This window comes from Oncorhynchus tshawytscha, linkage group LG10 (assembly GCF_018296145.1).
Source record: "Oncorhynchus tshawytscha isolate Ot180627B linkage group LG10, Otsh_v2.0, whole genome shotgun sequence".
Classification (NCBI taxonomy): Eukaryota; Metazoa; Chordata; class Actinopteri; order Salmoniformes; family Salmonidae; genus Oncorhynchus; species Oncorhynchus tshawytscha.
The window spans coordinates 14,795,840-14,823,076 of NC_056438.1; the positions used below are offsets into that span (position 1 = coordinate 14,795,840).

The 27,237-nt window shown below is 45.4% G+C and overlaps 2 protein-coding genes across 4 annotated transcripts; one reads left to right on the forward strand and one right to left on the reverse strand.

Annotated features, from left to right (window-relative positions):
* Positions 1 to 460: 460 nt before the first annotated feature.
* LOC112259741 (lysophospholipid acyltransferase LPCAT4) lies at positions 461 to 16,877 on the forward strand. 3 transcript variants are annotated; one of them, XM_024434366.2, is made up of 14 exons: positions 461 to 526; positions 895 to 999; positions 3,145 to 3,511; positions 5,131 to 5,243; positions 5,768 to 5,828; positions 6,139 to 6,197; positions 11,239 to 11,273; positions 13,264 to 13,318; positions 13,433 to 13,515; positions 13,695 to 13,820; positions 14,559 to 14,712; positions 14,876 to 14,968; positions 15,543 to 15,678; positions 16,044 to 16,877. In XM_024434366.2, the coding sequence occupies exons 2-14, from the start codon at positions 910 to 912 to the stop codon at positions 16,259 to 16,261; spliced, it is 1,590 nt and encodes a 529-aa protein (XP_024290134.1). In that variant the 5' UTR covers positions 461 to 526; positions 895 to 909; the 3' UTR covers positions 16,262 to 16,877. The 3 variants fall into 3 exon arrangements, with proteins under 3 accessions (XP_024290134.1, XP_024290135.1, XP_042185427.1); XM_024434367.1 differs by lacking the exons at positions 461 to 526; positions 16,044 to 16,877 and adding an exon at positions 15,889 to 16,037 and having other exon boundaries at positions 533 to 999; XM_042329493.1 differs by lacking the exons at positions 461 to 526; positions 3,145 to 3,511 and having other exon boundaries at positions 533 to 999.
* Positions 16,878 to 17,349: 472 nt separating this feature from the next.
* LOC121847573 (protein split ends-like) lies at positions 17,350 to 25,779 on the reverse strand. The gene is made up of 5 exons (XM_042329332.1): positions 25,649 to 25,779; positions 24,775 to 24,935; positions 24,400 to 24,609; positions 23,479 to 23,568; positions 17,350 to 23,379 (listed from the first exon to the last, which is right to left on the reverse strand). Exons 3-5 carry the CDS (start codon positions 24,568 to 24,570, stop codon positions 17,350 to 17,352), a joined length of 6,291 nt encoding a protein of 2,096 aa, XP_042185266.1. The 5' UTR covers positions 24,571 to 24,609; positions 24,775 to 24,935; positions 25,649 to 25,779.
* Positions 25,780 to 27,237: the final 1,458 nt, after the last annotated feature.

Below are 27,237 nucleotides of genomic sequence, written 5' to 3' on the forward strand. Positions count from 1 at the left end.
TGCTTGGATGTCAGTGAGGGAATTCGATTAATCTGTCTCGGGAGCCTGGTGTGGCGTGTTTTGCACCGGGTGAAATTTGATCGCATTCGTTTTGGAACCGGGCTGCCTCCTAGGCGTGAGCCAGGTGCCCGTTCAAAGCCCACGGCGACGTCGTCTTAAAACAAAAGTGATGTAATTAAGCATGTGGGGTAATGAGTAGCATATGCTAAATTGATTGCCATATCTGCCTTACCAATGAAAAGTCGTTTGAAAATTAAAAAATATACTTTATGGAAATGATATGTACGTTTCTGGACGATGCACCATGCTGCCTTGTTAACAAAATGACCAAGCAGCACATATTATTGTTCTTTTTGAGAGGGTACTCCTCCCTTACCGCTTTTCCCCGTTCACGTCACAGTCCATAGACCGGTGTCTCGCGGCTCAGCATAATCGAATCCTCCCATTGTCGGAGTCTTTCACTTGTCATGTCTTTCTGAAGGGCGTGACATGTGTGGTATGTTAAAAGGATGGACTAACTACCCAGGTTGTTGTTATTCTTTTACTTTATGTGCAAGGACGCTAGCGCACCTTTCTTATAACGTTCATTGTGTTGTAGTACAATAAATCAACGTTTGGGATTTTTTGTTTGTTTTGTACGGGTTCACGTCTTCACTTGGCTAGTTTTCATTTTGGACTAGTCTTTATTTTTTATCCAACCAGCTTTTTCGCACTCGGTCTCCTGTCCTTCGCTCTCTGTATCTAGACACATTTTGAGATATCAGGTTTTATGCAAAGCAAAACAGTTGCAGCGGAATTAACTTTCGACTCTACGGCATATGTATTACCATTCAGTGAATAGCTCACACAACAAAGCTGAAAGGGTTAATTTGAAATCTGGTTTGATCTGTCAAGGCTTGCCTCGTCGCCATGGAGAGGCAGAACAGTCACCAAGCAACTTATTCTTCCCAACACCCATTTGTGCACACGTTGAAACTGACCAGGGCGCAGTTAATAAGGGTGAGTTGTCTTATTATGCTTGAGGAAATGTGGTAAGAGCTGCACAACGATCATACCTCCAAAACATGCTAACCTCTCACCATTATGCCTAACCTGGTCAGCCGCCAGTGGGCGTTATGGATCTCAACTATCCAGACATAGCGCCCACTAGCGGCTGCCCGGCAGGCTACATTATATTTATACCACTTTCACACTGATCATTCTTCACGATTGATTAATGATTATCTGTAATCATGGTAGCGTCCACATTTAATGTAGTTCATTAAATGAAGTGTTCAGAAATATAGAATATTCTTATTTATAATAAAAATGACACTACATTATTCACCATTCAGTTACTATTGGGCACAACATGATCTGAAAACACAACCAAAACGAAATGCAAATGCCTCCAACAAGTTGGTAGTCAACAAGTTTGATGTAGTCATTGTGTGCTATGAATATGGGACCGAAAACTAAACTTTTGTGTACTTTAATACACTAAGGGAATTTGTCCAAATACTTGACACCTTCAAATAAAACAGATATGTATGAAAATACCCACAAATAAAAAGTGACATTCTGTACTGTCGACTCATGAAATATTTGATCTCAAATTCAAAATGCTCGAGTATAGAGGCAAATTAAACGTTTTAGCTTCACTGTCCAAATAAATATGAAAGGGATGTATGTCTGTGTGCAATGCATGTATGATACAGTTGAAGTCATTAAAACTCGTTTTTCAACCACTCCACAAATTTCTTGTTAACAAACTATAGTTTTGGCAAGTCGGTTAGGACATCTACTTTGTGCATAACACAAGTCATTTTTCCAACAATTGTTTACAGACAGATTATTTCACTTATAATTCACTGTATCACAATACCAGTGGGTCAGAAGTTTACATACTCTAAATGTACTGTGCCTTCAAAACAGCTTGAGAAATTACGGAAAATGGTGTCATGGCTTTAGAAGCTTCTGATAGGCTAATTGACATCATTTGAGTCAATTGGAGGTGTACCTGTGGGTGTATTTCAAAACCTACCTTCTAACTCAGTGCCTCTTTGCTTGACATCATGGGAAAATCTAAAGAAATCAGCCAAGACCTCAGAATTTTTTTTTTAGACCTCCACAAGTCTGGTTCATACTTTGGAGCAATTTCCAAACGCCTGAAGGTACCACGTTCATCTTTACAAACAATAGTACACAAGTATAAACACCATGGGACCATGCAGCCGTCATACCGCTCAGGAAGGAGACGTGTTTTGACTCCTAGAGATGAACGTACTTTGGTGTGAAAAGTGCAAATCAATCCCAGAACCTCAGCTAAAGACCTTGTGAAGATGCTGGAGGAAACAGGTACAAAAGTATATATATCCACAGTAAAACAAGTCCTATATCGACATAACCTGAAAGGCTGCACAGCAAGGAAGAAGCCACTGTTCCAAAAACAAAACCAGACTACAGTTTGCAACTGCACATGGAGACAAAGATCGTACTTTTTGGAGAAATTTCCTCTGGTCTGATGAAACAAAAATAGAACTGTATGGCCATAATGTCCATCGTTATGTTTGGAGGAAAAAGGGGGAGGCTTGCAAGCCGAAGAACACCATCCCAACCGTGAAGCACGGGGGTGGCAGCATCATGTTGTGCGGGTTCTGCAGGAGGGCCTGGTTCACTTCACAAAATAGATGGCAGAATGAGGAGGGAAAAATATGTGGATTTCTTGAAGCAACATCTCGAGACATCAGTCAGGAAATTAAAGCTGGTCGCAAGTGGGTCTTCCAAATAGACAATGACCCCAAGCATACTTCCAAAGTTGTTGCAAAATGGCTTAAGGACAACAAATTCAAAGTATTGGAGTGGCCATCACAAAGCCCTGACCTCAATCCCATAGAAAATGTGTGGGCGGACCTGAAAAAGAAACAAAAGCAGAAATAAATCATTCTCTCTACTATTATTCAGACATTTCACATTCTTACAATAAAGTGGTGATCCTAACTGACCTAAAACAAGGAATGTTTACTAGGATTAAATGTCGGGAATTGTGAAAAACTGAGTTTAAATGTATTTGGCTAAGGTGTATGTCATCTTCCGACTTCAACCTACGCTATGCAACATAATATCCTCCATATATGATCATATCCCTGTCCCTCCCATCCACAGGGCATGGTGTTGGGCTCCATCCTCGTCCCCATACGAGTTTTTCTGGCTGTCCTCTGCTTCCTGATCATGTGGCCTATTGCCCGGCTCCGATTGGCTGGCCTCTCAGAGGCGGAACGGTCCCGGCCAGTAACGACTGGGTGGAGGAGATGGTTACTACACCCCATCATCTGGTTCCTTAGCCGGGCAGTGTTTTTCTTCCTGGGGTTCTTCTGGTTCCAGGTCAAAGGTTGTAGGGCGGGGCATAAGGAGGCTCCTGTGTTGGCAGTGGCACCTCACAGTAGCTTCCTGGATATGTTGGTGCTGACGGAAACCCAGCTGCCTACGGTGGTGTCTAGATCAGAGAACCAAAGCATTCCCGTTATAGGGGGTGAGTGTTTTGTGGGAGACTGGGAGAGGTTCTGGGTCAAAGTTGCCCTTTTAAAGAGACAGGATGGACATTTTTCTTTGGCATCACCTTCATTAAAAGAATCACATACATTTTCACATCATACATTTTCACATAATACACATTTAAACCAGTCAGTCCATCATTAATACATTAATACATTCACTCACAAACAACCACTGTCCCAACTGCACTAGATAAGTACATATACCGATACAGTCTACTTTGCATTTAGTAATCCAACAGCACAAGGAACTAATGAATATTTGAACACAACTCTCATGACTCTCTTCTGAATGTGTGCTAAAGTTGTATTTTCCCTCATTTTCTTTCACACCTTCCCCCTCTTAGTCTCTTGTCTCTTTGTCCTGCACTCTCTTTCCCCACATTCCATCTTTCTCCTTCAACTTTTCCATCCCCTCCTCTCCTCCCTCTTCCTTGCCACCTCTCACATTTCCCTGTCTGTTCTCTCTAGTCTCTCTCTCTCTCACATTTCCCTGTCTGTTCTCTCTAGTCTCTCTCTCTCTCACATTTCCCTGTCTGTTCTCTCTAGTCTCTCTCTCTCTCACATTTCTCTGTCTGTTCTCTCTAGTCTCTCTCTCTCTCACATTTCTCTGTCTGTTCTCTCTAGTCTCTCTCTCTCTCACATTTCCCTGTCTGTTCTCTCTAGTCTCTCTCTCTCTCTCACATTTCCCTGTCTGTTCTCTCTAGTCTCTCTCTCTCACAATTCCCTGTCTGTTCTCTCTAGTCTCTCTCTCTCACAATTCCCTGTCTGTTCTCTCTAGTCTCTCTCTCTTCTCACATGTCCCTGTCTGTTCTCTCTAGTCTCTCTCTCTCTCTCTCTCTCTCACATGTCCCTGTCTGTTCTCTCTAGTCTCTCTCTCTCTCTCACATGTCCCTGTCTCTCTCTCCCTCTCTCTCTCTTTCTCTGTCCCTGTCTGTTCTCTCTAGTCTCTCTCTCTCTCACATGTCCCTGTCTGTTCTCTCTAGTCTCTCTCTCTCTCACATGTCCCTGTCTGTTCTCTCTAGTCTCTCTCTCTCTCTCACACATGTCCCTGTCTGTTCTCTCTAGTCTCTCTCTCTCTCTCTCTCTCACAATTCCCTGTCTGTTCTCTCTAGTCTCTCTCTCTCTCTCTCTCTCTCTCACATGTCCCTGTCTGTTCTCTCTAGTCTCTCTCTCTCACATGTCCCTGTCTGTTCTCTCTAGTCTCTCTCTCTCTCTCGCTCTCTCACATGTCCCTGTCTGTTCTCTCTAGTCTCTCTCTCCCTCTCTCTCTCACAAATCTCCCTGTCTGTTCTCTCTAGTCTCTCTCTCCCTCTCTCTCTCACACATCTCCCTGTCTGTTCTCTCTAGTCTCTCTCTCCCTCTCTCTCTCACATTTCCCTGTCTGTTCTCTCTAGTCTCTCTCTCCCTCTCTCTCTCACATTTCCCTGTCTGTTCTCTCTAGTCTCTCTCTCCCTATAGAGTTTAAGTCTCTCCCTCTCCTCTCTTCAGTAGCACTTCAGTGGCGTTTGTGTCCTAATGAATATAATTATCATGTCAATTTGGCTATGTCACATTATAACAGTCGTGTGTATGGTTTGTCTTTTCTCTCTCTCAGCCCTCCTGGAGTTTAACCAGTCAGTGTTGGTAAACAGGAAGAATCCAGAATCCAGGAAACGGGCTGTCGTTCAGATCAAAGAGAGGCTCACCTCCAATGGCTACTGGCCACAGGTAAGCAGGGGTCAAAGGGCAAATTAGGCTCATGGGGGAACTGGTGTAACGTAGAAGCCCTGCCTGAGACATGCAAACCCAATTGTTGCTAGCAGACTACAAGGATTTCCTCTTGGTCTAATGGTGAAGACAGAAGACTCTGGTTCAGATCCCACCAGTTACACATGAACCTCACTGCATCAGTCTTGCGTCATATAGCACTACAACTTTGTTGACTTGCAATACCGGTATGTCATGTTCGAATAATGTTACTGGCGGCCAACAATGAACTTTACTGATGAAGGGACGGCTTTCATAGAACTGGTTTAACACACCTCTATTCATCAGTCCCTCCTCCGAATGAACCTTCCTGATGGGAGAACATAGAACTGGTTTAACACACCTCTATTCATCAGTCCCTCCTCCGAATGAACCTTCCTGATGGGAGAACATAGAACTGGTTCTACGAACTCCCTTGCTTTCTAAATTCCCATCGCTCTCATTGTCTCTATTCATCAAACAGTCTCCCTTTCTCTCATGGCCAGATGCTGATGTTCCCAGAAGGCACCACGACGAACGGCACCACTCTCATAAAGTTCAAACCTGGTGAGATTTAGACCTGGGTTCAGATAATATTTGAAATCTTTCAAATGCTTTTTGCCTTTGCTTTAGCCTGCTTAGGGTGCCAGATGGGTGGGGTTTGCACTTTTGTGACTATTCTACTGGTTCCATTGTGCCAGTCAAGCTCAATCAAGCCCAGATAAAGTAGTTGAGATAATTTAAAATAGTATTTGAACCCCGGGTTGGTGAGAACATCATAAAGAATGTCACTTCTTCTACACCTAAAGTAATGTATGGTATGTTGTGTTACATAAGAGGGTGAGCTGACTGGTTTGCTGTTTTGTCTCCCTCCTAGGTGCCTTCCTAGCTGGAGTCCCAGTCCAACCTGTCCTGCTGCACTACCCCAACAAACTGGTGAGTAGACTGGACTGCGTCAGTATTGGGATACAGCAGAGAAATTGAGTGTCAGAACGGAGGGATGGAAGCGCTGGCTCCAGGGGTGCATGTTGTCAGGGGAAGCAGCACTGTCACTCGTAGTTTACATTCCGACGCAGCGGAAGGTGTAGGGTGAAGTTGCACATACATTTGAACTGACTCTACACACATCCCCTCACATACAATCATCATGTGCGCTGCTGCTACTCTGTTTATCTTATCCTGTTGCCTAGTACCTTTACCCCTATACATATCTACCTCCATCACTCCAGCATTCCTGCACATTGTAAATATGGTACTGAAACTGACCCTGTATATAGTACCCTTACCCCTATACATATCTACCTCCATCACTCCAGCATTCCTGCACATTGTAAATATGGTACTGAAACTGACCCTGTATATAGTACCCTTAGCCCTATACATATCTACCTCCATGACTCCAGTATTCCTGCATATTGTAAATATGGTATTGGAACTGACCCTGTATATAGTACCCTTACCCCTATACATACAGTGCCTTGCGAAAGTATTCAGCCCCTTTGAACTTTGCGACCTTTTGCCACACTTCAGGCTTCAAACATAAAGATATAAAACTGTATTTTTTTGTGAAGAATCAACAACAAGTGGGACACAATCATGAAGTGGAACGACATTTATTGGATATTTCAAACTTTTTTAACAAATCAAAAACTGAAAAATTGGGCGTGCAAAATTATTCAGCCCCTTTACTTTCAGTGCAGCAAACTCTCTCCAGAAGTTCAGTGAAGATTGCTGAATGATCCAATGTTGACCTAAATGACTAATGATGATAAATACAATCCACCTGTGTGTAATCAAGTCTCCGTATAAATGCACCTGCACTGTGATAGTCTCAGAGGTCTGTTAAAAGTGCAGAGAGCATCATGAAGAACAAGGAACACACCAGGCAGGTCCGAGATACTGTTGTGAAGAAGTTTAAAGCCGGATTTGGATACAAAAAGATTTCCCAAGCTTTAAACATCCCAAGGAGCACTGTGCAAGCGATAATATTGAAATGGAAGGAGTATCAGACCACTGCAAATCTACCAAGACCCTCTAAACTTTCAGCTCATACAAGGAGAAGACTGATCAGAGATGCAGCCAAGAGGCCCATGATCACTCTGGATGAACTGCAGAGATCTACAGCTGAGGTGGGAGACTCTGTCCATAGGACAACAATCAGTCGTATATTGCACAAATCTGGCCTTTATGGAAGAGTGGCAAGAAGAAAGCCATTTCTTAAAGATATCCATAAAAAGTGTTGTTTAAAGTTTGCCACAAGCCACCTGGGAGACACACCAAACATGTGGAAGAAGGTGCTCTGGTCAGATGAAACCAAAATTGAACGTTTTGGCAACAATGCTAAACGTTATGTTTGGCGTAAAAGTAACACAGCTCATCACCCTGAACACACCATCCCCACTGTCAAACATGGTGGTGGCAGCATCATGGTTTGGGCCTGCTTTTCTTCAGCAGGGACAGGGAAGATGGTTAAAATTGATGGGAAGATGGATGGAGCCAAATACAGGACCATTCTGGAAGAAAACCTGATGGAGTCTGCAAAAGACCTGAGACTGGGCCGGAGATTTGTCTTCCAACAAGACAATGATCCAAAACATAAAGCAAAATCTACAATGGAATGGTTCAAAAATAAACATATCCAGGTGTTAGAATGGCCAAGTCAAAGTCCAGACCTGAATCCAATCGAGAATCTGTGGAAAGAACTGAAAACTGCTGTTCACAAATGCTCTCAAATCAAATCAAATTTGTCACATACAAATGGTTAGCAGATGTTAATGCGAGTGTAGCGAAATGCTTGTGCTTCTAGTTCCGACAATGCAGTAATAACCAACAAGTAATCTAACTAACAATTCCAAAACGACTGTCTTATGCACAGTGTAAGGGGATGAGAATATGTACATAGAGATATATGAATGAGTGATGGTACAGAGCAGCATAGGCAAGATACAGTAGATGGTATCGAGTACGGTATATACATATGAGATGAGTATGTAAACAAAGTGGCATAGTTAAAGTGGCTAGTGATACATGTAATTACATAAGGATGCAGTAGATGATATAGAGTACAGTATATACGTATACATATGAGATGAATAATGTAGGGTATGTAAACATATTAGGTAGCATTGTTTAAAGTGGCTAGTGATATATTTTACATCATTTCCCATCAATTCCCATTATTAAAGTGGCTGGAGTTGAGTCAGTGTCATTGACAGTGTGTTGGCAGCGGCCACTCAGTGTTAGTGGTTGCTGTTTAACAGTCTGATGGCCTTGAGATAGAAGCTGTTTTTCAGTCTCTTGGTCCCAGCTTTGATGCACCTGTACTGACCTCGCCTTCTGGATGATAGCGGGGTGAACAAGCAGTGGCTCGGGTGGTTGTTGTCCTTGATGATCTTTATGGCCTTCCTGTAACATCGGGTGGTGTAGGTGTCCTGGAGGGCAGGTAGTTTGCCCCCGGGGTGATGCGTTGTGCAGACCTCACTACCCTCTGGAGAGCCTTACGGTTGTGGGTGGAGCAGTTGCCGTACCAGGCGGTGATACAGCCCGCCAGGATGCTCTCGATTGTGCATCTGTAGAAGTTTGAGTGCTTTTGGTGACAAGCCGAATTTCTTCAGCCTCCTGAGGTTGAAGAGGCGCTGCTGCGCCTTCTTCACGATGCTGTCTGTGTGAGTGGACCAATTCAGTTTGTCTGTGATGTGTATGCCGAGGAACTTAAAACTTACTACCCTCTCCACTACTGTTCCATTGATGTGGATAGGGGGGTGTTCCCTCTGCTGTTTCCTGAAGTCCACAATCATCTCCTTAGTTTTGTTGACGTTGAGTGTGAGGTTATTTTCCTGACACCACACTCCGAGGGCCCTTGTGGATAGGGGGGTGTTCCCTCTGCTGTTTCCTGAAGTCCACAATCATCTCCTTAGTTTTGTTGACGTTGAGTGTGAGGTTATTTTCCTGACACCACACTCCGAGGGCCCTCACCTCCTCCCTGTAGGCCGTCTCGTCGTTGTTGGTAATCAAGCCTACCACTGTTGTGTCGTCCGCAAACTTGATGATTGAGTTGGAGGCGTGCGTGGCCACGCAGTCATGGGTGAACAGGGAGTACAGGAGAGGGCTCAGAACGCACCCTTGTGGGGCCCCAGTGTTGAGGATCAGCGGGGTGGAGATGTTGTTTGCCTACCCTCACCACCTGGGGGCGGCCCGTCAGGAAGTCCAGTACCCAGTTGCACAGGGCGGGGTCGAGATCCAGGGTCTCGAGCTTGATGACGAGCTTGGAGGGTACTATGGTGTTAAATGCCGAGCTGTAGTCGATGAACAGCATTCTCACATAGGTATTCCTCTTGTTCAGATGGGTTAGGGCAGTGTGCAGTGTGGTTGAGATTGCATCGTCTGTGGACCTATTTGGGTGGTAAGCAAATTGGAGTGGGTCTAGGGTGTCAGGTAGGGTGGAGGTGATATGGTCCTTGACTAGTCTCTCAAAGCACTTCATGATGACGGAAGTGAGTGCTACGGGGCGGTAGTCGTTTAGCTCAGTTACCTTAGCTTTCTTGGGAACAGGAACAATGGTGGCCCTCTTGAAGCATGTGGGAACAGCAGACTGGTATAGGGATCGATTGAATATGTCCGTAAACACACCAGCCAGCTGGTCTGCGCATGCTCTGAGGGCGCGGCTGGGGATGCCGTCTGGCCCTGCAGCCTTGCGAGGGTTAACACGTTTAAATGTTTTACTCACCTCGGCTGCAGTGAAGGAGAGGCCGCATGTTTTCGTCGCAGGCCGTGTCAGTGCCACTGTGTTGTCCTCAAAGCGGGCAAAAAAGTTATTTAGTCTGCCTGGGAGCAAGACATCCTGGTCCGTAACTGGGCTGGTTTTCTTCTTGTAGTCCGTAATTGACTGTAGACCCTACTGTAGACCCTGCCACATACCTCTTGTGTCTGAGCCATTGAAATTATCCAACCTCACTGAGCTCGAGCTGTTTTGCAAGGAGGAATGGGAAAAAAATTTCAGTCTCTCGATGTGCAAAACTGATAGAGACATACCCCAAACGACTTACAGCTGTAATCGCAGCTACAAAGTATTAACTTAAGGGGGCTGAATAATTTTGCACGCCCAATTTTTCAGTTTTTGATTTGTTAAAAAAGTTTGAAATATCCAATAAATGTCGTTCCACTTCATGATTGTGTCCCACTTGTTGTTGATTCTTCACAAAAAAATACAGTTTTATATCTTTATGTTTGAAGCCTGAAATGTGGCAAAAGGTCGCAAAGTTCAAGGGGGCTGAATACTTTTGCAAGGCACTGTATCTACCTCCATCACTCCAGTATTCCTGCACATTGTAAATATGGTACTGGAACTGACCCTGTATATAGTACCTTTACCCCTATACATATCTACCTCCATGACTCCAGTATTCCTGCATATTGTAAATATGGTATTGGAACCGACCCTGTATATAGTACCTTTACCCCTATACATATCTACCTCCATCACTCCAGTATTCCTGCACATTGTAAATATGGTACTGGAACTGACCTTGTATATAGTATGCTTACTTGCTACTTGTGTTTATATCTTGTGTTTTGTTCTACGTTGTTATTTCTAGTATTACATTGTTGGGGTTACAGCTAGCAAGAAAGAAAGACTATGCACTGTACGTGTGCATGTGACATTGAAACTTGAAGTTGGCACTAGATGCTTATCTTGGGTCAGTTTTGCATTTCCCCCCCACTAATGGCTAAGGTTGGGCTTGTGGGATTTTAACCCGGAGCGCATTGGAATTGTGACTGAGAGCACCCTACCTTGTCGTATAAAGAAGTAGCATGTGGTTTATAATCATAGTTAATGTTTGTGGATGTTGGAACTCTCGTGGCCCCACAGCATGCCTGTACAGTCAGACGTAGGCCCATGATGTACTGTCTGCACATGGCAGTTCACCTTCTAGAGTTATTATTTCTATGCCCTGTTAAAAACATGCTTACTTTCTAGGATACTGTGCGCTGGACCCACAGGGGAACTACCTGGTAAGACACCATCTATACGAAATAAAAACGTCTAATAATCATTCAAATCAATCCTTATTTGTCCCATGCGCCGAATACAACAAGTGTTGACCTTACCGTAAAATGTTTACTTACAAGCCCTTAATAACCAACAGTGCAGTTCAAGAACTAAAGTAAAACATAATAAAAAAGTAACACAATAAAATAACAACGAGGCCATATAGAGGAGGTACCGGTACCGAGTCAGTGTACAGGTTAGTTGAGGTAATCTGAAGTGACTATGCATAGATCATAAACAGCGAGTAGCAGCAGTGTACAAAACAAATGAGGGGAGGGGTGGTGTTAATTGTTAATTATTAATTGTTCAGCAGTCTTATGGCTTGGGGGTAGAAGCTTTTAAGGAGACTTTTGGACCTAGACTTGGCGCTCCGGTACCGCTTGCCGTGCGGTAGCAGAGAAAACAGTCTATGACTTGGGTGACTGGAGTCTCGGACAATTTTATGGGCTTTCCTCTGACACCGCCTATTATATAGGTCCTAGATGGCAGGGAGCTTGGCCCCAGTGATGTTCTGGGCCGTACACACTACCCTTTGTAGCGCCTTACAGTCAGATGCCAAGCAGTTTCCGTACCAGGCGGTGATGCAACTGATCAGGATGCTCTCGATGGTGCAGCTGTATAACTTTTTGAGGATCTGGGGACCCATGACAAATCTTTTCAGTCTCCTGAGGGGGAAAAGGTTTTGTCATGTTCTCTTAATAACCGTCTTGGTGTGTTTGGACCATGATAGTTTGTTGGTGATGTGGACACCAAGGAACTTGAAACTCTCGACCCGCTCCACTACAACCCCGTCGATGTTAATGGGGGCCTGTTCGGCCCATCTTTTCCTGTAGTCAACGATCAGCTTCTTTTTCTTGCTCACTTTGAGGAAGAAGTTTTTGTCCTGGCGCCATACTGCCAGTTCTGACCTCCCTATAGGCTGTATCATCGTTGTCGGTGATCAGCCCTACCACTGTTGTGTTGTCAGCAAACTTACTGATGGTGTTGGAGTCGTGTTTGGCCATGCAGTCATGGGTGAACATGGAGTACAGGAGGGGACTAAGTACGCACCCCTGAGGGGTCCCAGTGTTGAGGATCAGCGTGGCAGACGTGTTGTTGCCTACCCTTACCACCTGAGGGCGGCCCGTCAGAAAGTCCAGTGCAGAGGGGTGTGTTTAGTCCCAGGGTCAGTAGCTTAGTGATGAGCTTCGTGGGCACTATGGTGTTGAACGCTGAGCTGTAGTCAATGAATAGCATTCTCACATATAGGTGTTCCTTTTGTCCAGGTGGGAAAGGGCAGTGTGGAGTGCAATAGAGATTGCATCATCTGTGGATCTGTTGGGGCTGTATGTGAATTGGAGTGGGTCTAGGGTTTCTTGAATAATGGTGTTAATGTGAGCCATGCCTTTCAAATCAATTCATGGCTACAGATGTGAGTGCTACGGGTCGGTAGTCATTTAGGCAGGTTACCTTCGCATTCTTGGGCACAGGGACTATGGTGGTCTGCTTGAAACATGTTGGTATTACAGACTCGGTCAGGGAGATGTTGAAAATGTCAATGAAGACACTTGTCAGTTGGTCCGCGCATGCTTTGAGTACACGTCCTGATAATCCCTCTGGCCCAGCAGCTTTGTGAATGTTGACCTGTTTAAGGGTCTTGCTCATATCGGCTACCGAGAGTGTTATCACACAGTCATCCAGAACAGCTGGTGCTCCCGTGCATGCTTCAGTGTTGCTTGCCTCGAAGCGAGCATAAAAGGCATTTAGCTTGTCTAGTAGGCTCTCGTCACAGGGCAGCTCGCGTCCGGGTTTCCCTTTGTCGTCCGTAATAGTTTTCAAGCCCTGCCACATCCGATGAGCGCCAGAGCTCATTATCATCTTCATTATCAAATCTCAATTTAACATACATATTATTGGAAACAAGTTGTCAATATATGATATTTCACTGATTGGTGGGGGTGTTTTTCCCTCCAGGGTTGAGGCATTGTGGCACACCTGCTCTCAGCTCTACACTAACGTTACTGTTGAGGTAAGGCCATATTGTCCATAATCAAAATGACCACTCACCGAAGAAGAATTTCCTGTTTTCTCATTGGCTGTAATACCTGTCAGTAAAAAATGTATGTTCTCTTATTGGCTACAGTACCTGCCAGTATACACCCCCTCCCAGGAGGAGAAGGATGACCCTAATCTGTATGCAGACAATGTCCAGAAACTCATGGCCAAGTGAGTCTACACAGCGTGTGTGTGTCGTTTGTGGACGTCTCCCACTGTTTGGCATGTTGTGGTCAATTTTGCCTCTGTATTTGCATAATGTATACTTGGCTATCTGTTTGCTTTGGATGCATGTATTTTCTGAATGTGTGTAGATGATTCTAACATCTGTAACCTCTTGTGTCTATCAGGACCCTGGGCATCCCGGCGACAGACCATGTGATGGAGGGGCGTGTTCCTACCAGAAAACTGGGAGGGCTCTCCCTCCCCCTTGAACCACCTGCCAGAGAAACTCTCTCTCTGCTGCATAAAGACGGGTAAGATACGTGTGTGTACACTACATGATCAAAAGTATGTGGACACCTGCTCGTTAAACATCTCATCATTCCAATATCATGGGCATTAATATGGAGCTGGTCCCCCCTTTGCTACTGGGCCCCTCATCTCTCTTTCTCGCCCCTCTCATCTCTCTCTCGCCCCTTTCATCTCTCTCTCATCTGTCTCTCTTGCCCCTCATCTCTCTCTCTCTCTTGCCCCTCATCTCTCTCTCTATCTTGCCCCTCATCTCTCTCTCTCTCTCTTGCCCCTCATCTCTCTCTCTCTCTCTTGCCCCTCATCTCTCTCTCTCTCTTGCCCCTCATCTCTCTCTCTCTCTCTCTTGCCCCTCATCTCTCTCTCTCTCTCTCTCTTGCCCCTCATCTCTCTCTCTCTCTTGCCCCTCATCTCTCTCTCTCTCTTGCCCCTCATCTCTCTCTCTCTTGCCCCTCATCTCTCTCTCTCTCTTGCCCCTCATCTCTCTCTCTCTCTCTTGCCCCTCATCTCTCTCTCTCTCTTGCCCTCTCATCTCTCTCTCTCGCCCCTCTCATCTCTCTCTCGCCCCTCTCATCTCTCTCTCTCGCCCCTCTCATCTCTCTCTCTCGCCCCTCTCATCTCTCTCGCCCCTCTCCGCCCCTCTCATCTCTCTCTCCGCCCCTCTCATCTATCTCTCTCTCTCTCTCGCCCCTCTTATCTCTCTCTCTCCCCCCTCTCATCTCTCTCTCTCTCTCCATCCTCAGTCTCAGAGAGTTCGAGGTGGAGGCAGCACTGAGTAAGATAATTGACAGGTGTCAGTCAGAACAGGGTTGGAGGGCTGGTGTGGATGAGCTGGCACCACTCCTGGGACTGACAGACAGACAGACTGCTGCTAAGATCTGTGGACTCTACTCCAAGGTAAACTACTCCAAGGTTAAACTGGCCACCACCAACCGGCATCAAGTGTGGTGTGTGTGCTTCTGTGTCGAGTACTGAAGTAGTAGATTTCCATAAGTATTCCTTGGTGTTGTGTACTTTGCATACTCTGTGTATGTGTTAACAGTACATGTGTGTGTTCCAGGATGACAAGGTGGACCTCAGACAGATCTATTTAAGTGTGACATCAGTCTCTGGGCTTCTGGGATTTAAGTCCCTCCTTCACACTGCATTCACTGTAAGTTCTGCTCCAAGTGTGTGTAGAGTAGATTTAGAACCCCAGTGTTTGTGTAGAGTAGATTTAGAACCCCAGTGTTTGTGGAGAGTAGATTTAGAACCCCAGTGTTTGTGTAGAGTAGATTTAGAACCCCAGTGTTTGTGTAGAGTAGATTTAGAACCCCAGTGTTTGTGGAGAGTAGATTTAGAACCCCAGTGTTTGTGTAGAGTAGATTTAGAACCCCAGTGTTTGTGGAGAGTATACATGTTAAACTTGGTATGTACGATATGCAGTTATACGTTTGAACCTATAACTGTATGTACTATACGTAGCCTGGATCCCAGATCGGTTAGTGCTCTTGTCAACTCCAACATGTTTGCAATGACAATTCAATAAGGAGTTGGCAAGGGAGGAGAAATAGACTGGCACCCAGGCGGTATGTCCGGTTACTACGGTATAAAGAGGAAGCTTTAACCTATATACTAAATGAATATATTTTATATAAACTACATTAATATATTTTACATAGACAGTATATAAATGGTATAAATTTACATAAATGTATATATTTGAACCCAGTGTAAACTGTCTGCAGCTGTATGACAGAGAGTGTAGTGGCAGTCTGACTGCAGTGGACGTGTCTGACCTGATGGGGGCGCTAGTGGGGAGTCCTCAGTACCACACAGAGGAACTGTACACTGAACTGTCCTTGAGAGGAGCGCCCACCGAACGTAAGCCCAGGCACCCATCCACTAACAATGTTGACATTCAAATACATGAATAACTTGAAACTTATCTTGATTATTAGTGGTGTATTAGAAACTTCTCCGCCTGTTTGTTGGGCACAAACCAAGTCTGTGATTTGACCCTAGTTATGGCTGTTTCTCAATTCGTCTTTCTGAGATCCCTCGCAACCCATCTCCTCGCCTCCTTCTCAACAGCATTCGAGAAGTTCCAAGGACCTTTTTCTCCAATGAGAAGGAGGCAAGGAGAGCAGATGCAAGGAATCGAGGAAAGATGAATTGTGAAAGCCATGTCCTGTTGTTCGTCCCACTGTCCCTTGGAACTGCAATGCTATGTGGTTGTATCTCTACAGAAGACCTGTTCAGTGTGCTGACCACCCACCCCACCTATCAGAAACTGATCAGCGAGTACTTCACACCTGAGGGGGTGGAGTCCTCACCACCATCCTCTCCTCTGACCAAAGGGAAGGCAGGGAACAACAATGCAGGATCGCCTAGCGACAACAGATCGGCCTTGCCTTACAAAACGGCTGATAACGGCTCTCCTCTGCCCAGTAAGAAGAACGACTGAGTGAAGGAACTCTGAAGCATACTGATAGAATTCCTAGCATGGACTGGGCAGTTATTACGGATTAATCTATATGGGTGAGCTTACTTACAAAAATGGCTGCCGGTTATACATCGACTTGAATGGGGATCCCCTTCTAGGAATTCTATTTCTAATGGGGCTTACGCCATTTTGTGAAATTGAAGAAAAACCTAAGGCAGCTCAACAGTATCGACAGATATGCCACTATAACACGCTGTTCTCTAAGAAATCAAAGGGAACGACTCATAGTGAACTAGTGCATATGTCTTTCAGATGGGTTATATGTGGTCTTTTAAGACTTGTTTACAATGTCATAGCTACATAGCTAGCTATGATTGTTACACAATTCTCTGGATCTGCCTGTCAAGATGCTGGGAAAATAGTATCACGGTAGTGTTTATTTATAAATGTAATACGATTTTAATCAAATTAAGTGTGTCTGTCTTATTTTGTACGGCTTGAAATGGGATGTGGTATGTGAATTTGTATTGATTTAATGAACAAAATATACAAACCAAATGATTATGTAAATTACTATTCTCAGGATTTTGTATTGTATTTTACATTTAATCTATTAAACTGAATATTAAACATTGGACTCCTTTTGTTTCATTGTAGCCTTTATTTTAAAGAGGTCTTCTTCCTTTTCCTTTGAAGTTTGTTTCTCCCATCCTTCCGCCCTCTCATGTCACTCAGTCTCTGTCTTTTACCCACTCTCTGGCTCCATCTCTCTCTCGCTCTGTCCATCTCTGGCTTTCTCTCGGGTTCCACTTTCTCTCTCTTCTCACTCAGTCTCTGTCTTTTACCCACTCTCTGGCTCCATCTCTCTCTCGCTCTGTCCATCTCTGGCTTTCTCTCGGGTTCCACTTTCTCTCTCTTCTCACTCAGTCTCTGTCTTTTACCCACTCTCTGGCTCCATCTCTCTCTCGCTCTGTCCATCTCTGGCTTTCTCTCGGGTTCCACTTTCTCTCTCTTCTCACTCAGTCTCTGTCTTTTACCCACTCTCTGGCTCCATCTCTCTCTCGCTCTGTCCATCTCTGGCTTTCTCTCGGGTCACCAGTCTCTGTCTTTTACCCACTCTCTGGCTCCATCTTTCTCGCTCTGTCCATCTCTGGCTTTCTCTCGGGTTCCACTTTCTCTCTCTTCTCACTCAGTCTCTGTCTTTTACCCACTCTCTGGCTCCATCTCTCTCTCGCTCTGTCCATCTCTGGCTTTCTCTCGGGTTCCACTTTCTCTCTCTTCTCACTCAGTCTCTGTCTTTTACCCACTCTCTGGCTCCATCTCTCTCTCGCTCTGTCCATCTCTTGCTTTCTCTTGGGTTCCACTTTCTCTCTCATCTCGTCAGATGTGTGACCTTCTGCCTGTGTTGGTTCATCCTCCTCCACTTTACTGAGCTTGGCTGGGATGGGAGGATGAATGGTCTCTCCATTTCTTTTTCCTCCCTCTGTTTTTCCTGTCCTCCGTTCAGTTACAGGGGACAGAACTGTTTCTATCTCCCTTTTCCCGTCACTGTGTTTGGTTCTGGATGCTGGAATGGTCTTTAGCTCTATTTTGTTTTCTGTTGTCCCTCTGTTTCCTGTTATCTTAGCATCGGTTTCTACCTTCTCTATCTTTCCGTTGGAGGACGAGGTGGATTCCTCTGTTAGTCCTCTCCTGTTTTTAGTTTGAAGCTTTTTGAATCCTAAATGGCTCCCTTCTTCAGATTGAACCACTACTTGTCTTTCCTCCTTCTTCCCTCCCATATCCCCACTCTCTCCCGCCTTCCTTTTCATTCCTTTGCGGTTTAGACCCCTGTTGGTTACGAATGCATCATTCTCGATAGTCCCTTCCCCCTCGATAGTTTTACTTTTCAGATTTTCTGTCAGTTGCTCTTCCACCTTGTCCCCTTGTTTCCCCGTCTCCTCCTCTGCAGTGTTTGGGGACTCTTCCTTCTGCTCCTTCCTGCCCATTACGGCTTTAGCATGCCTCGTTCTTGCCATGGGACTTGGAATAGGAGAAGACTTTTCAGTCCTCCCCTCCTTTGTCTCGTTCCCTTGTTTTCCTGTCTCTTTCTCTGCTGGTTTTGCTTTATCCTCTTTCTTTCCCTCTACATCCTTCCTTCTTGCTCTAGTCACAGGACGTCTAAGACTAGACTTCTCAATCGTCTCTCTCTCCTTTTTCCCCATCTCTCCATCTATCTCCATATTTGCTGTGCTCGGCTCCTTCTTGTCTTTCCTTTCCACGTCGTTCTTTCCCCATTTCCTTCTTGTCATAGGACTGAGCTCTCTCCACGTCACCTTCCCTGAGGTTGGTACGTCCTCCCTCTCTTCTCTCCCTCCCTCTTCCCTCTCTTTATCAGTGTAGATATTAGGGGTAGTAGCCAAGGCCTCTTTTTGAGCTGTGTGCGGATTCTGTTCTTTCTTACACTCTTCAGCTCTCCAGTTCCCTCTAGTTGTGATCATACGGTTTGTCGCAGTACTAGTCATGGGACAGGGGTTTTCAGTCCTCTCCTCTACCTCATCCCTTTGTTTCTCTGTCTCGCCACCTGTCTCTTTCTTTGTGTTTGGCTTCCCTTCTTTTTTCCCTTCTGCATCTTTTCTTTGCTTTCTTGTCACAGGAGTTAGAGTTCTGGGCCTTTCAGATCTTTTCTCTTTTCTCTCGCCCTCTTCTTCATCCATCTCTACAGATGTCACTTTATTCATTGTGTTTCCTGGTTTGGGCTTCTCCTTCTCTGCTGCTCTGCTCTTCCTTCTTGTGGTTATCATAGGACTTGGGATAAAACGGGGCTTTTCTGTCCTTTTTGCCTCATCCTCTTTCTCTGTCTCTTTCTTCGCCGTTTTGGATGACTCCTCTTTCCCCTTCTCTGCAGCTTTGCTACTCCTCCTTGCTCTTATCATAGGTCCTGTCATGGTACTTGGCTTTTGTGTCTTATCCTTTGCCTCGTCCCGTTGTTTCAACGTCTCTCTGTCTGCCTCCGTTTTCTGGCCTTGACGCTGTTGAGGCTCTTTCAGTGTCACCTTCACTTTATCAGTGTTAATATTAGGCGCAGTAGCAGCCTTGAACTCCGTCTGCACCGCTCTGTCACTCCTCTGTTCTTTCTCTTCAGCCTGTTCTCTATTCACAGCTTGTCTCTCTCGTCCTTTCCTTGACGGTCTCTGTTTCTTTTTCTCTGTTTTCTCTTCCATCTTGTTTTCGATTGCTATTACTTCCCCCTCTTCTTCTTCTCTAACTGCTACTTCCCTCATTTCTATTTTCTCAGTTTTCTTTACTACCTCCTTTTCATTTTCTATTTCTTTCTTCCCCTCTTCTGTTTTCATGGTGTCGTTCCTCCGTCTACTATCTCTCTGTTTCTGATGTCTAGTTGACCTCTTGCTGTTTCTGCTTGGATTCGCCTTTGACGGCTCTTCAAGTCTTCCAACGATCTCGTTCCTCTCCTTCATTCTCTCTTCATCTTCTTCTCTTTCTCTCCTCTCTGTATTCCCTCTATCTGCCCGTTGACCGGTTTGGGTGGTCTCTACCTCCGACTCAGTCTCTCTCTTCTGCTGCTTCATCTCTTTTACCTCCATCTCCGCCTCCTCTCCTGTCTCCACCCCGTCTTCTCTCTCTCCATCACTCTCCATCTGTCCCTCGGTGCCACCCAAAACTGTCTCCCCCTCTGTACTTCCACGAGACGCTGGGGTGAGGGAGTGTTCCACCTCAACCTGCCCCAGGTTGAGGAGGGTGTGTGCGGTAGAGATGTTGGCCGTCTCCCTTGTGCTGTCCCTGGGCATGTATGACTGGAGCTGGTCGCTGTTGACCCCTGTAGCCTCCAGACACAGGGGGAGTGGAGTGGACTCATCCCAGGCAGAGTGAGGGTGGAGCAGCCCAGGTATGGAAGCCTGACTATCGGACATAGACTCATCCAAGTTCACCCCTTCTATAGGCTGGTTCCATGTTTCCTCCATTCTAGGATAGGCTTCTTCAACTGTCTCACTCATACAGTCTGACAGTAGGGTTGATCCAGGATCTCTGCTGCTTATGGATGGCGGTGAGCTCTCTATGTCTGAGTCCACCTGAGTGATAATAGGAACTGTACTGAGGTCAGCGAACTCTTTCACACAGTCAATAGCAGGAGAGTCTGGCGACGGTTTGTTGCCACCAGCTGAACCACATGACTCAGTGATACCAGAGGCTTCGGTGGCTGTGATCACGTCTGTTAGCTTTTCGTTGACAGTGGTTGAACTTCCAGAGTTAGTAACGCAAGGTGCTTCAGTGATGGTTGTGTCTGTTGCTTGAACAATTGCACTGTTAGTTGCCTGAGTGTTGACATTGTCTGGAGGATTTGTTTCAGACACATTTGTCACCTTAAGATCAATTATATTTAATGCTTTAACGTTGGCACGGTCCAGTCCTGAAGCTTGAGAACTGACACGCATGTCTGAAGCTTGAGGACTGACATGCATGTCTGAAGCTTGAGGACTGACACACATGTCTGAAGCTTGAGAACTGACACACATGTCTGAAGCTTGAGAACTGACACGCATGTCTGAAGCTTGAGAACTGACACGCATGTCTGAAGCTTGAGGACTGACATGCATGTCTGAAGCTTGATGACTGATACTCATGTCTGAAGCTTGAGAACTGACACGCATGTCTGAAGCTTGAGAACTGACACGCATGTCTGAAGCTTGAGGACTGACATGCATGTCTGAAGCTTGAAAACTGATACACATGTCTGAAGCTTGAAAACTGATACACATGTCTGAAGCTTGAGGACTGATACACATGTCTGAAGCTTGAGGACTGATACACATGTCTGAAGCTTGAGGACTGATACGCATGTCTGAAACTTGAGAACTGATATGCATGTCTGAAGCTTGAGAACTGATACGCATATCTGAAGCTTCAGCTTTGTTGCCATCTGAAGCTGAACTATTCACACAGTCTAACGTTTTAGCAGTGAAACTATCAGATGTTTCAGTGTTGGGCCCATCGAATGACGAAGTGTCTATCACCCTCCATTCCTCCTCACCTCCATTGTCAGCTGCCTCCACCTCCATTCCTCTCCCAGTCACATCCAGTCTAGGACCTTCCTCCAGCTGAGGCCTGTGTTCCAGACTCCCTTCCCCAATTTGAGGCTCCTCTATGGGGTCTGAGAGAGAGGCAGTAGCCCATAGAGGTAGAGGCTCTGGATCTCCCTCACCTGCCGGGTTCAGGGTGTCCCTAACCCAGCCTGTCAGGTGAGCATCCAGGAAGGGGTCGCCTCTGGGGGTGGAGCAGGAGACAGCCATGATGAAGGACTGGATGGGTACGGTGCAGGGGGTATCCCCATCCCCATGGCCTAAAGGGGGGGTGACCCTGTCCCTGTCCCGGGCAGGGTGAGACAGCTGAAAGGGGCGAGGATCCTGGGGCTTCCAGTTCAGTTGACCCTCGTCCTTGTTGTCGTCTCCTTGGCCCTCCGGGGGCGTTGAAGAGGCAGAGTGGATGAGTGCAGCCATGGCTAGGAGTCTCAGGTTAGGGGGGCAGAATGGTGGGTTTTCCGTCAACATCCTCCTGCCCCCGTGATAAGCCGCCAGAGGGAAAGGGCCGGGGGATGCAATCGGAGTAGGCGGGCCTAGACTAGAGACAGGAGGAGGTGAGGGGAAAGGATATGTCTGGATGGGTGATAGTACTACTCCTTCTTCTCTTCCTCCCTCTTCTTCTTCTCTCCCTCCCTCCTCTTCTTTCTTTTCTTCCAGATCCTCCTGTTTCGGCACATCTCCCACTTTCCCCGCGGTGGAGTCGCCCGAGTCCTCTTCTTCTTCACTCATTCCCTCCATCACTCCATCTTCCTCTCTTTCCAGAGGCAGGATCGTGAAGGTTGACCCATCTTTACTCGTATTTAAGGGGACAGACAAGTTTGACAAGTTTGCCTCGTTCCGGGGGTTGTAGTTTTGTTGACCTGACTGGTTGTAGTTCTGTTGATCGGACTTAATCCGGTGCAGGTTGTTGAGTACCCCAGACGTGGTTGAGGATGTGGTGGGCTCGGAGGCTAGAAGATCCCCTTGCAGAGGACCGCCCTGGAGGTCAAGGACTGAAGTGATTGAGAGTGGGTCTTTTGATTCCTGAACCACAAAGTTTGAGGCTGAATGTCCTGTTCTATATTGACCACTGCTGCCAACAACAGGCAAGATGGCGGCGGGTAGTTCTATTGACGAGCTATGACCATGTGACAATATAGCTTCATAGGCTGTATTAGGCCCAGTTGTTATATAAAGATTCTGATTGTTTTCATTTTCTACAGGCATAGCTCCTGGGGGATAGTAGACATCAGTCACAGCAATAGTATTGTTTGGATAATGATACTGTGTCTGTTGGGAAGTCTGGTTACTAGGAGTATAACTCAGGATTTGATGTTCAGAGAAAGGAAATGGGGAGGGGAAGTTCATCATCATCGGAAGTGGTGCATTGTGGGGGACGTAATCTCCCATAGGAATAAACATGAAGGGTCCACCCTCAGGGCTGTCCTCACTGAACACAAAGTGCCTGGAACGTTGTGGAGGACACATCTGAAATGCATCCTGGCCTGCCATAGGGGTAGGGAGTGTGGAATAGTTTTCCGGTAGGACGAAAAACCCTTGCGGTGGTGGTGCGTTATGGTAGTTGTCATTTTTGTGACTAACAGGTAGAGGTGGCAGAGGGAAGGCTCGGAGGTGTAGTGTGGGCATTGGGAATGGTGCATTGTGGGAGTAGTTGTTCCCAGGTTGAGGAGGAGGGCAGGGACCTTGAAGCTGAAACATGCCGTCCTGTGAGGTTGCCAGTTGGAAAGTTCCAGACGGTGAAGGGGTAGGAGGGATGAGGTAACTAACAGTACAACCATCCTGGGTCTGTATGAACAATGGAGGCCCGTGGTCAGGTGCATTGTGGTTATCGTAGTTTGAAGTTGAACGGCTCTTACGATGAATACTGGTAGACATAGACCTGCAGTGCCTCTCGAATTGTAATTCATATGATGTCATAGGTGGGCTCAGAGCTTCTCTGTGTTCTGTGAGTGACGGGGCCTGTTGTTGTGCAGTACAGCCTTCAGATGCAGTGTGGGTAGCGTAGTCCTCTGGGTCACTGCAAGTAACACTGGCAGGTACATCTGGCATCTCCTGATCCACCTGTGAGGAGAAAGGGACAGGAGACACACCAATGAAATAGGCTACATCAAAGCATTTCTTTGTTTGACTTTTATTGAGAGATAGAGCACGTTGTAACACCTGTGCCTCCTCCTGTGCTCGGAGGTCGATGGTATCGGGGTCTGAGGTGAGGAGAGAAGACAGGTACTGCAAATCCAGCACTGCTCCGACCTGCGAGGGAAACACAGAGGGGTGGTGGCATCAAAACCCCACATATCAACCACTGCAACCTACAGGAAACACAGAGGGGTGGTGGCATCAAAACCCCACATATCAACCACTGCAACCTACAGGAAACACAGAGGGGAGGTGGTATCAAAACCCCACATATCAACCACTGCAACCTACAGGAAACACAGAGAGATGGTGGTATCAAAACCCCACATATCAACCACTGAAACCTACAGGAAACACAGAGGGGTGGTGGCATCAAAACCCCACATATCAACCACTGAAACCTACAGGAAACACAGAGAGATGGTGGTATCAAAACCCCACATATCAACCACTGAAACCTACAGGAAACACAGAGGGGTGGTGGCATCAAAACCCCACATATCAACCACTGAAACCTACAGGAAACACAGAATTCAACTGTTGTTTGAATAGTAGCTTATCATGTGTGAAAAAGCAACAATAACATCATCCACGATGGATGGAGGACCACACTGGAAAACAAGTCTATTGACTTTATTGTGTTTACACCAGAGGCTAGCGGGAGGAGCTATAGGATGTGGGTGGAGCAATGTCTACATAAGGTTGCAAATTACAAACACTAACAAAAGCTCCGACGAAGGCCTTGAGGCCGATATGTAAAAATAGCAGGGATACCAGCGAGAGCAGTGTGCAGGTTTCTTATTTTTCCTCAACTGTTGTTCCTTACCTTAAAACGCCATCATCACACTATAGGATTTATAAGACTGAAAAGACAGAATCCACCAGGAAATGCTTATGATTGTAAGAAAAATAGACATCACATCAATTCCTTTGTCTGTTCATTACCTTAGTGACAAACTCCTTCTGACTGCACAGCTCATTTAGGTACTCTGTGAACGAGCCTTCCCCATCTCCTCCTCCCTCCTCATCATTCTTCTTCTCATCCCCCTCTTCCTCTTGATTTCTGACCTCTAACCTCTCCCTGACCCCGGTGGGGTCAATAAGGAGGGCCTCCATGGCTGCCGTGTACTCCCCGAGGGCACGTTCCTCCAGGACCTTGAGGAAAGAAGACAAATTGTTTGCCTTTGTTTAACATTCTACACGGCCATGCCAAATGAATAAAGTTTAACTGCAACTAAAGCATCTGACAAGAGTGACTGGGTCCTTTTGGGACAGTCTCTATATCCTACAAGTGTAGCTTCCAGTAACTTTTGTCAATACCTTGATGTCCACTTTCCCTAGTCGGCGACCACGGGACACTCTAGGACCACTGCCACTCTTAGCGGCCCTCTGAGTTTTGTCTTTGGCTTGGTTAACTCTTGTGTTGCATTTGGTTTCTGTCTCTTTGGCTGACGTGGTGGCACTGCTCTTCCCCGTGTAACCTGCCGAGAGGGGAGAGAATTAGAGAGAGAGAGGGGAGAAAGAGGGAGAGAATTAGAGAGAGAGAGGGGAGAGAGAGAGAAAGAGGGAGAGAAAGAGAGACCATCATAAAGTTGCCACACCATGTGGCTTCATTCGTTGATACAAATGATTAATTCACTTTTTGGTGAATCACTTTAACTATATATATAATTAACTATACACTACCGGTTAAATGTTTTAGAACACCTACTCATTCAATGTTTTTTTTTATTTTATGTTCTACATTGTAGAATAATAGTAAAGACATCAAAACTATGAAATAACACATATGCTAAACAAAAAAGGGTTAAACAAATCTAAATATATTTTATATTTGAGATTCTTCAAAGGAGCCACCCTTTGCCTTGATGACAGCTTTGAACACTCTTGGCATTCTCTCAACCAGCTTCATAAGGTAGTCACCTGGAATGTATTTCAATTAACAGGTGTGCTTTCTTAAAAGTTAATTTGTGGAATTTTTTTCCTTCTTGATGCGTTTCAGCCCATCAGAAGATAGCCCTATTTGGTAAAAAACCATGTCCATATTATGGCAAGAACAGATCAAATAAGCAAAGAAAAATGACAGTCCATCATTACTTTAAGACATGAAGGTTAGTCAATCTGGAAAATGTTGTGAAATTGCTGGTGACCTATTGTGACCTCTCAGTGGTAGTTAGCATGCAGGAATCCTGACCTTTCAACTCAGCCTGGGCTCCACTCTGACCTGACGGTGACCTTTGTATGACCTTTGACCTTTCCTTAGCTGTCACCTCCTCCACCTCAAGCTCCACGAATCTAGAGTTGATCAAGCACACACACACACACGCATGCGCACACCCACACACAAGACACCTCAAATGACACCCTATTCGCCAACATACTTTAACGTGATCAAAATGTATGTGCACTAATATATTGGTAAAATATTATGAGAAACAACCAGAAACCGAGCATCAATTACCAGGTCGTCCAATTCTCTTGTTTCGCATGCATAGTGCTCTAATTTTGACTGGGCCATTAAGGCTCTGGTCAAAAGAAGTGTATAGTACATACTACCACTTTATAGGATATAGGATGCCATTTAGGATGCAGCCATGGCATTTAGGGCCACAAACAGCATGTTTTGACAAGCTATGTGACAAGTGTTTGTAATCTAATTACATTCAGAGATACTAGAGAAAGAGGAGCTGATCGAGGGAGGAGCTGATCGCAGACGACAGGAAACAGGGGGTGTAGAACACGCCCCCATCCACATTGGCTGGGCTGCAGTGGAGCGGGTCGAGAGCTTCAAGTTCCTCTGTGTCCAAATCACAAAGGACTTAAACTGTTCCACACGCACACGCGCACAGTCGTGAAGAAGGCCATCATTGTAAATAATAATTTGTTCTTAACTGACTTGACTAGTTAAATAAAGGTTAAATTTAAAAAATGTAAATTGAAAGTGTTGGCCCCATGTTTCATGAGCTAAAATAAAAGATCCCAGAAATGTTCTATACGCACAAAAAGCTTATTTCTATCAGATTCTGTGCACACAATGTTATATCCCTGTTGGTGAGCATTTCTCCTTTCCCAAGATCACTCCAGTATCCCTGCACATTGTAAATATGGTACTGGAACATACCCTGTATATATATATATATATATATATACTGAACAAAAACATAAATGCAAGCATCTATCAGATTCTGTGCACACAATGTTATATCCCTGTTGGTGAGCATTTCTCCTTTCCCAAGATAAGCCATCCCCCTGACAGGTGTAGCATATCAAGAGGCTGATTAAACAGCATGATCATTACACGTCTGACACCAGCCACCCGGACAGCTGATGAAACCGAGGAGTATTTCTGTCTGTAATAAAGCCCTTTTGTGGGGAAAAACTCATTTTGATTTGCTAGGCCTGGCTCCTCAGGGGGTGGGCCTGATCCCTCCCAGGGTCCCCCATGGCAGAGCCCCTGTCCAGTCATGTGAAATCCATAGATTAGGGCCTGATGCATTTATTTAAATTAACTGATTTCCTCATATGAACTGTAACTCAGTAAAATCTTTGAAATTGTTACATGTTGTGTTTAGATTTTTGTTCAGTATAGCTTAAATACTTCTCGTGTTCTTATTTTTTATTTCTCGTGTTTTTGTTCTACCTTGTGTTATTTTCAGTACTACATTGATATTGATTACTGCATTGTTGGGTTTAGAACTCGCAAGAAAGGTATTTCACTGCACTTGTGCACGTGACATTAAGACTTGAAACTACTAATGTAAATTGAATCTAAATGGATAAATA

Coding starts and splice junctions, on each gene's coding strand:
- LOC112259741 (XM_024434366.2), top strand. CDS start 910: ATGGAGAGGCAGAACAGTCACCAAGCAACTTATTCTTCCCAACACCCA. Junction 3,512..5,130: donor AAGCATTCCCGTTATAGGGG/GTGAGTGTTTTG, acceptor TCTCTCTCTCAG/CCCTCCTGGAGTTTAACCAG. Junction 14,969..15,542: donor TCCTTCACACTGCATTCACT/GTAAGTTCTGCT, acceptor AACTGTCTGCAG/CTGTATGACAGAGAGTGTAG.
- LOC121847573 (XM_042329332.1), bottom strand. CDS start 24,570: ATGGAGGCCCTCCTTATTGACCCCACCGGGGTCAGGGAGAGGTTAGAG. Junction 23,569..24,399: donor AGAAGGAGTTTGTCACTAAG/GTAATGAACAGA, acceptor TTTCCCTCGCAG/GTCGGAGCAGTGCTGGATTT. Junction 23,380..23,478: donor GAGCACAGGAGGAGGCACAG/GTGTTACAACGT, acceptor TTCTCCTCACAG/GTGGATCAGGAGATGCCAGA.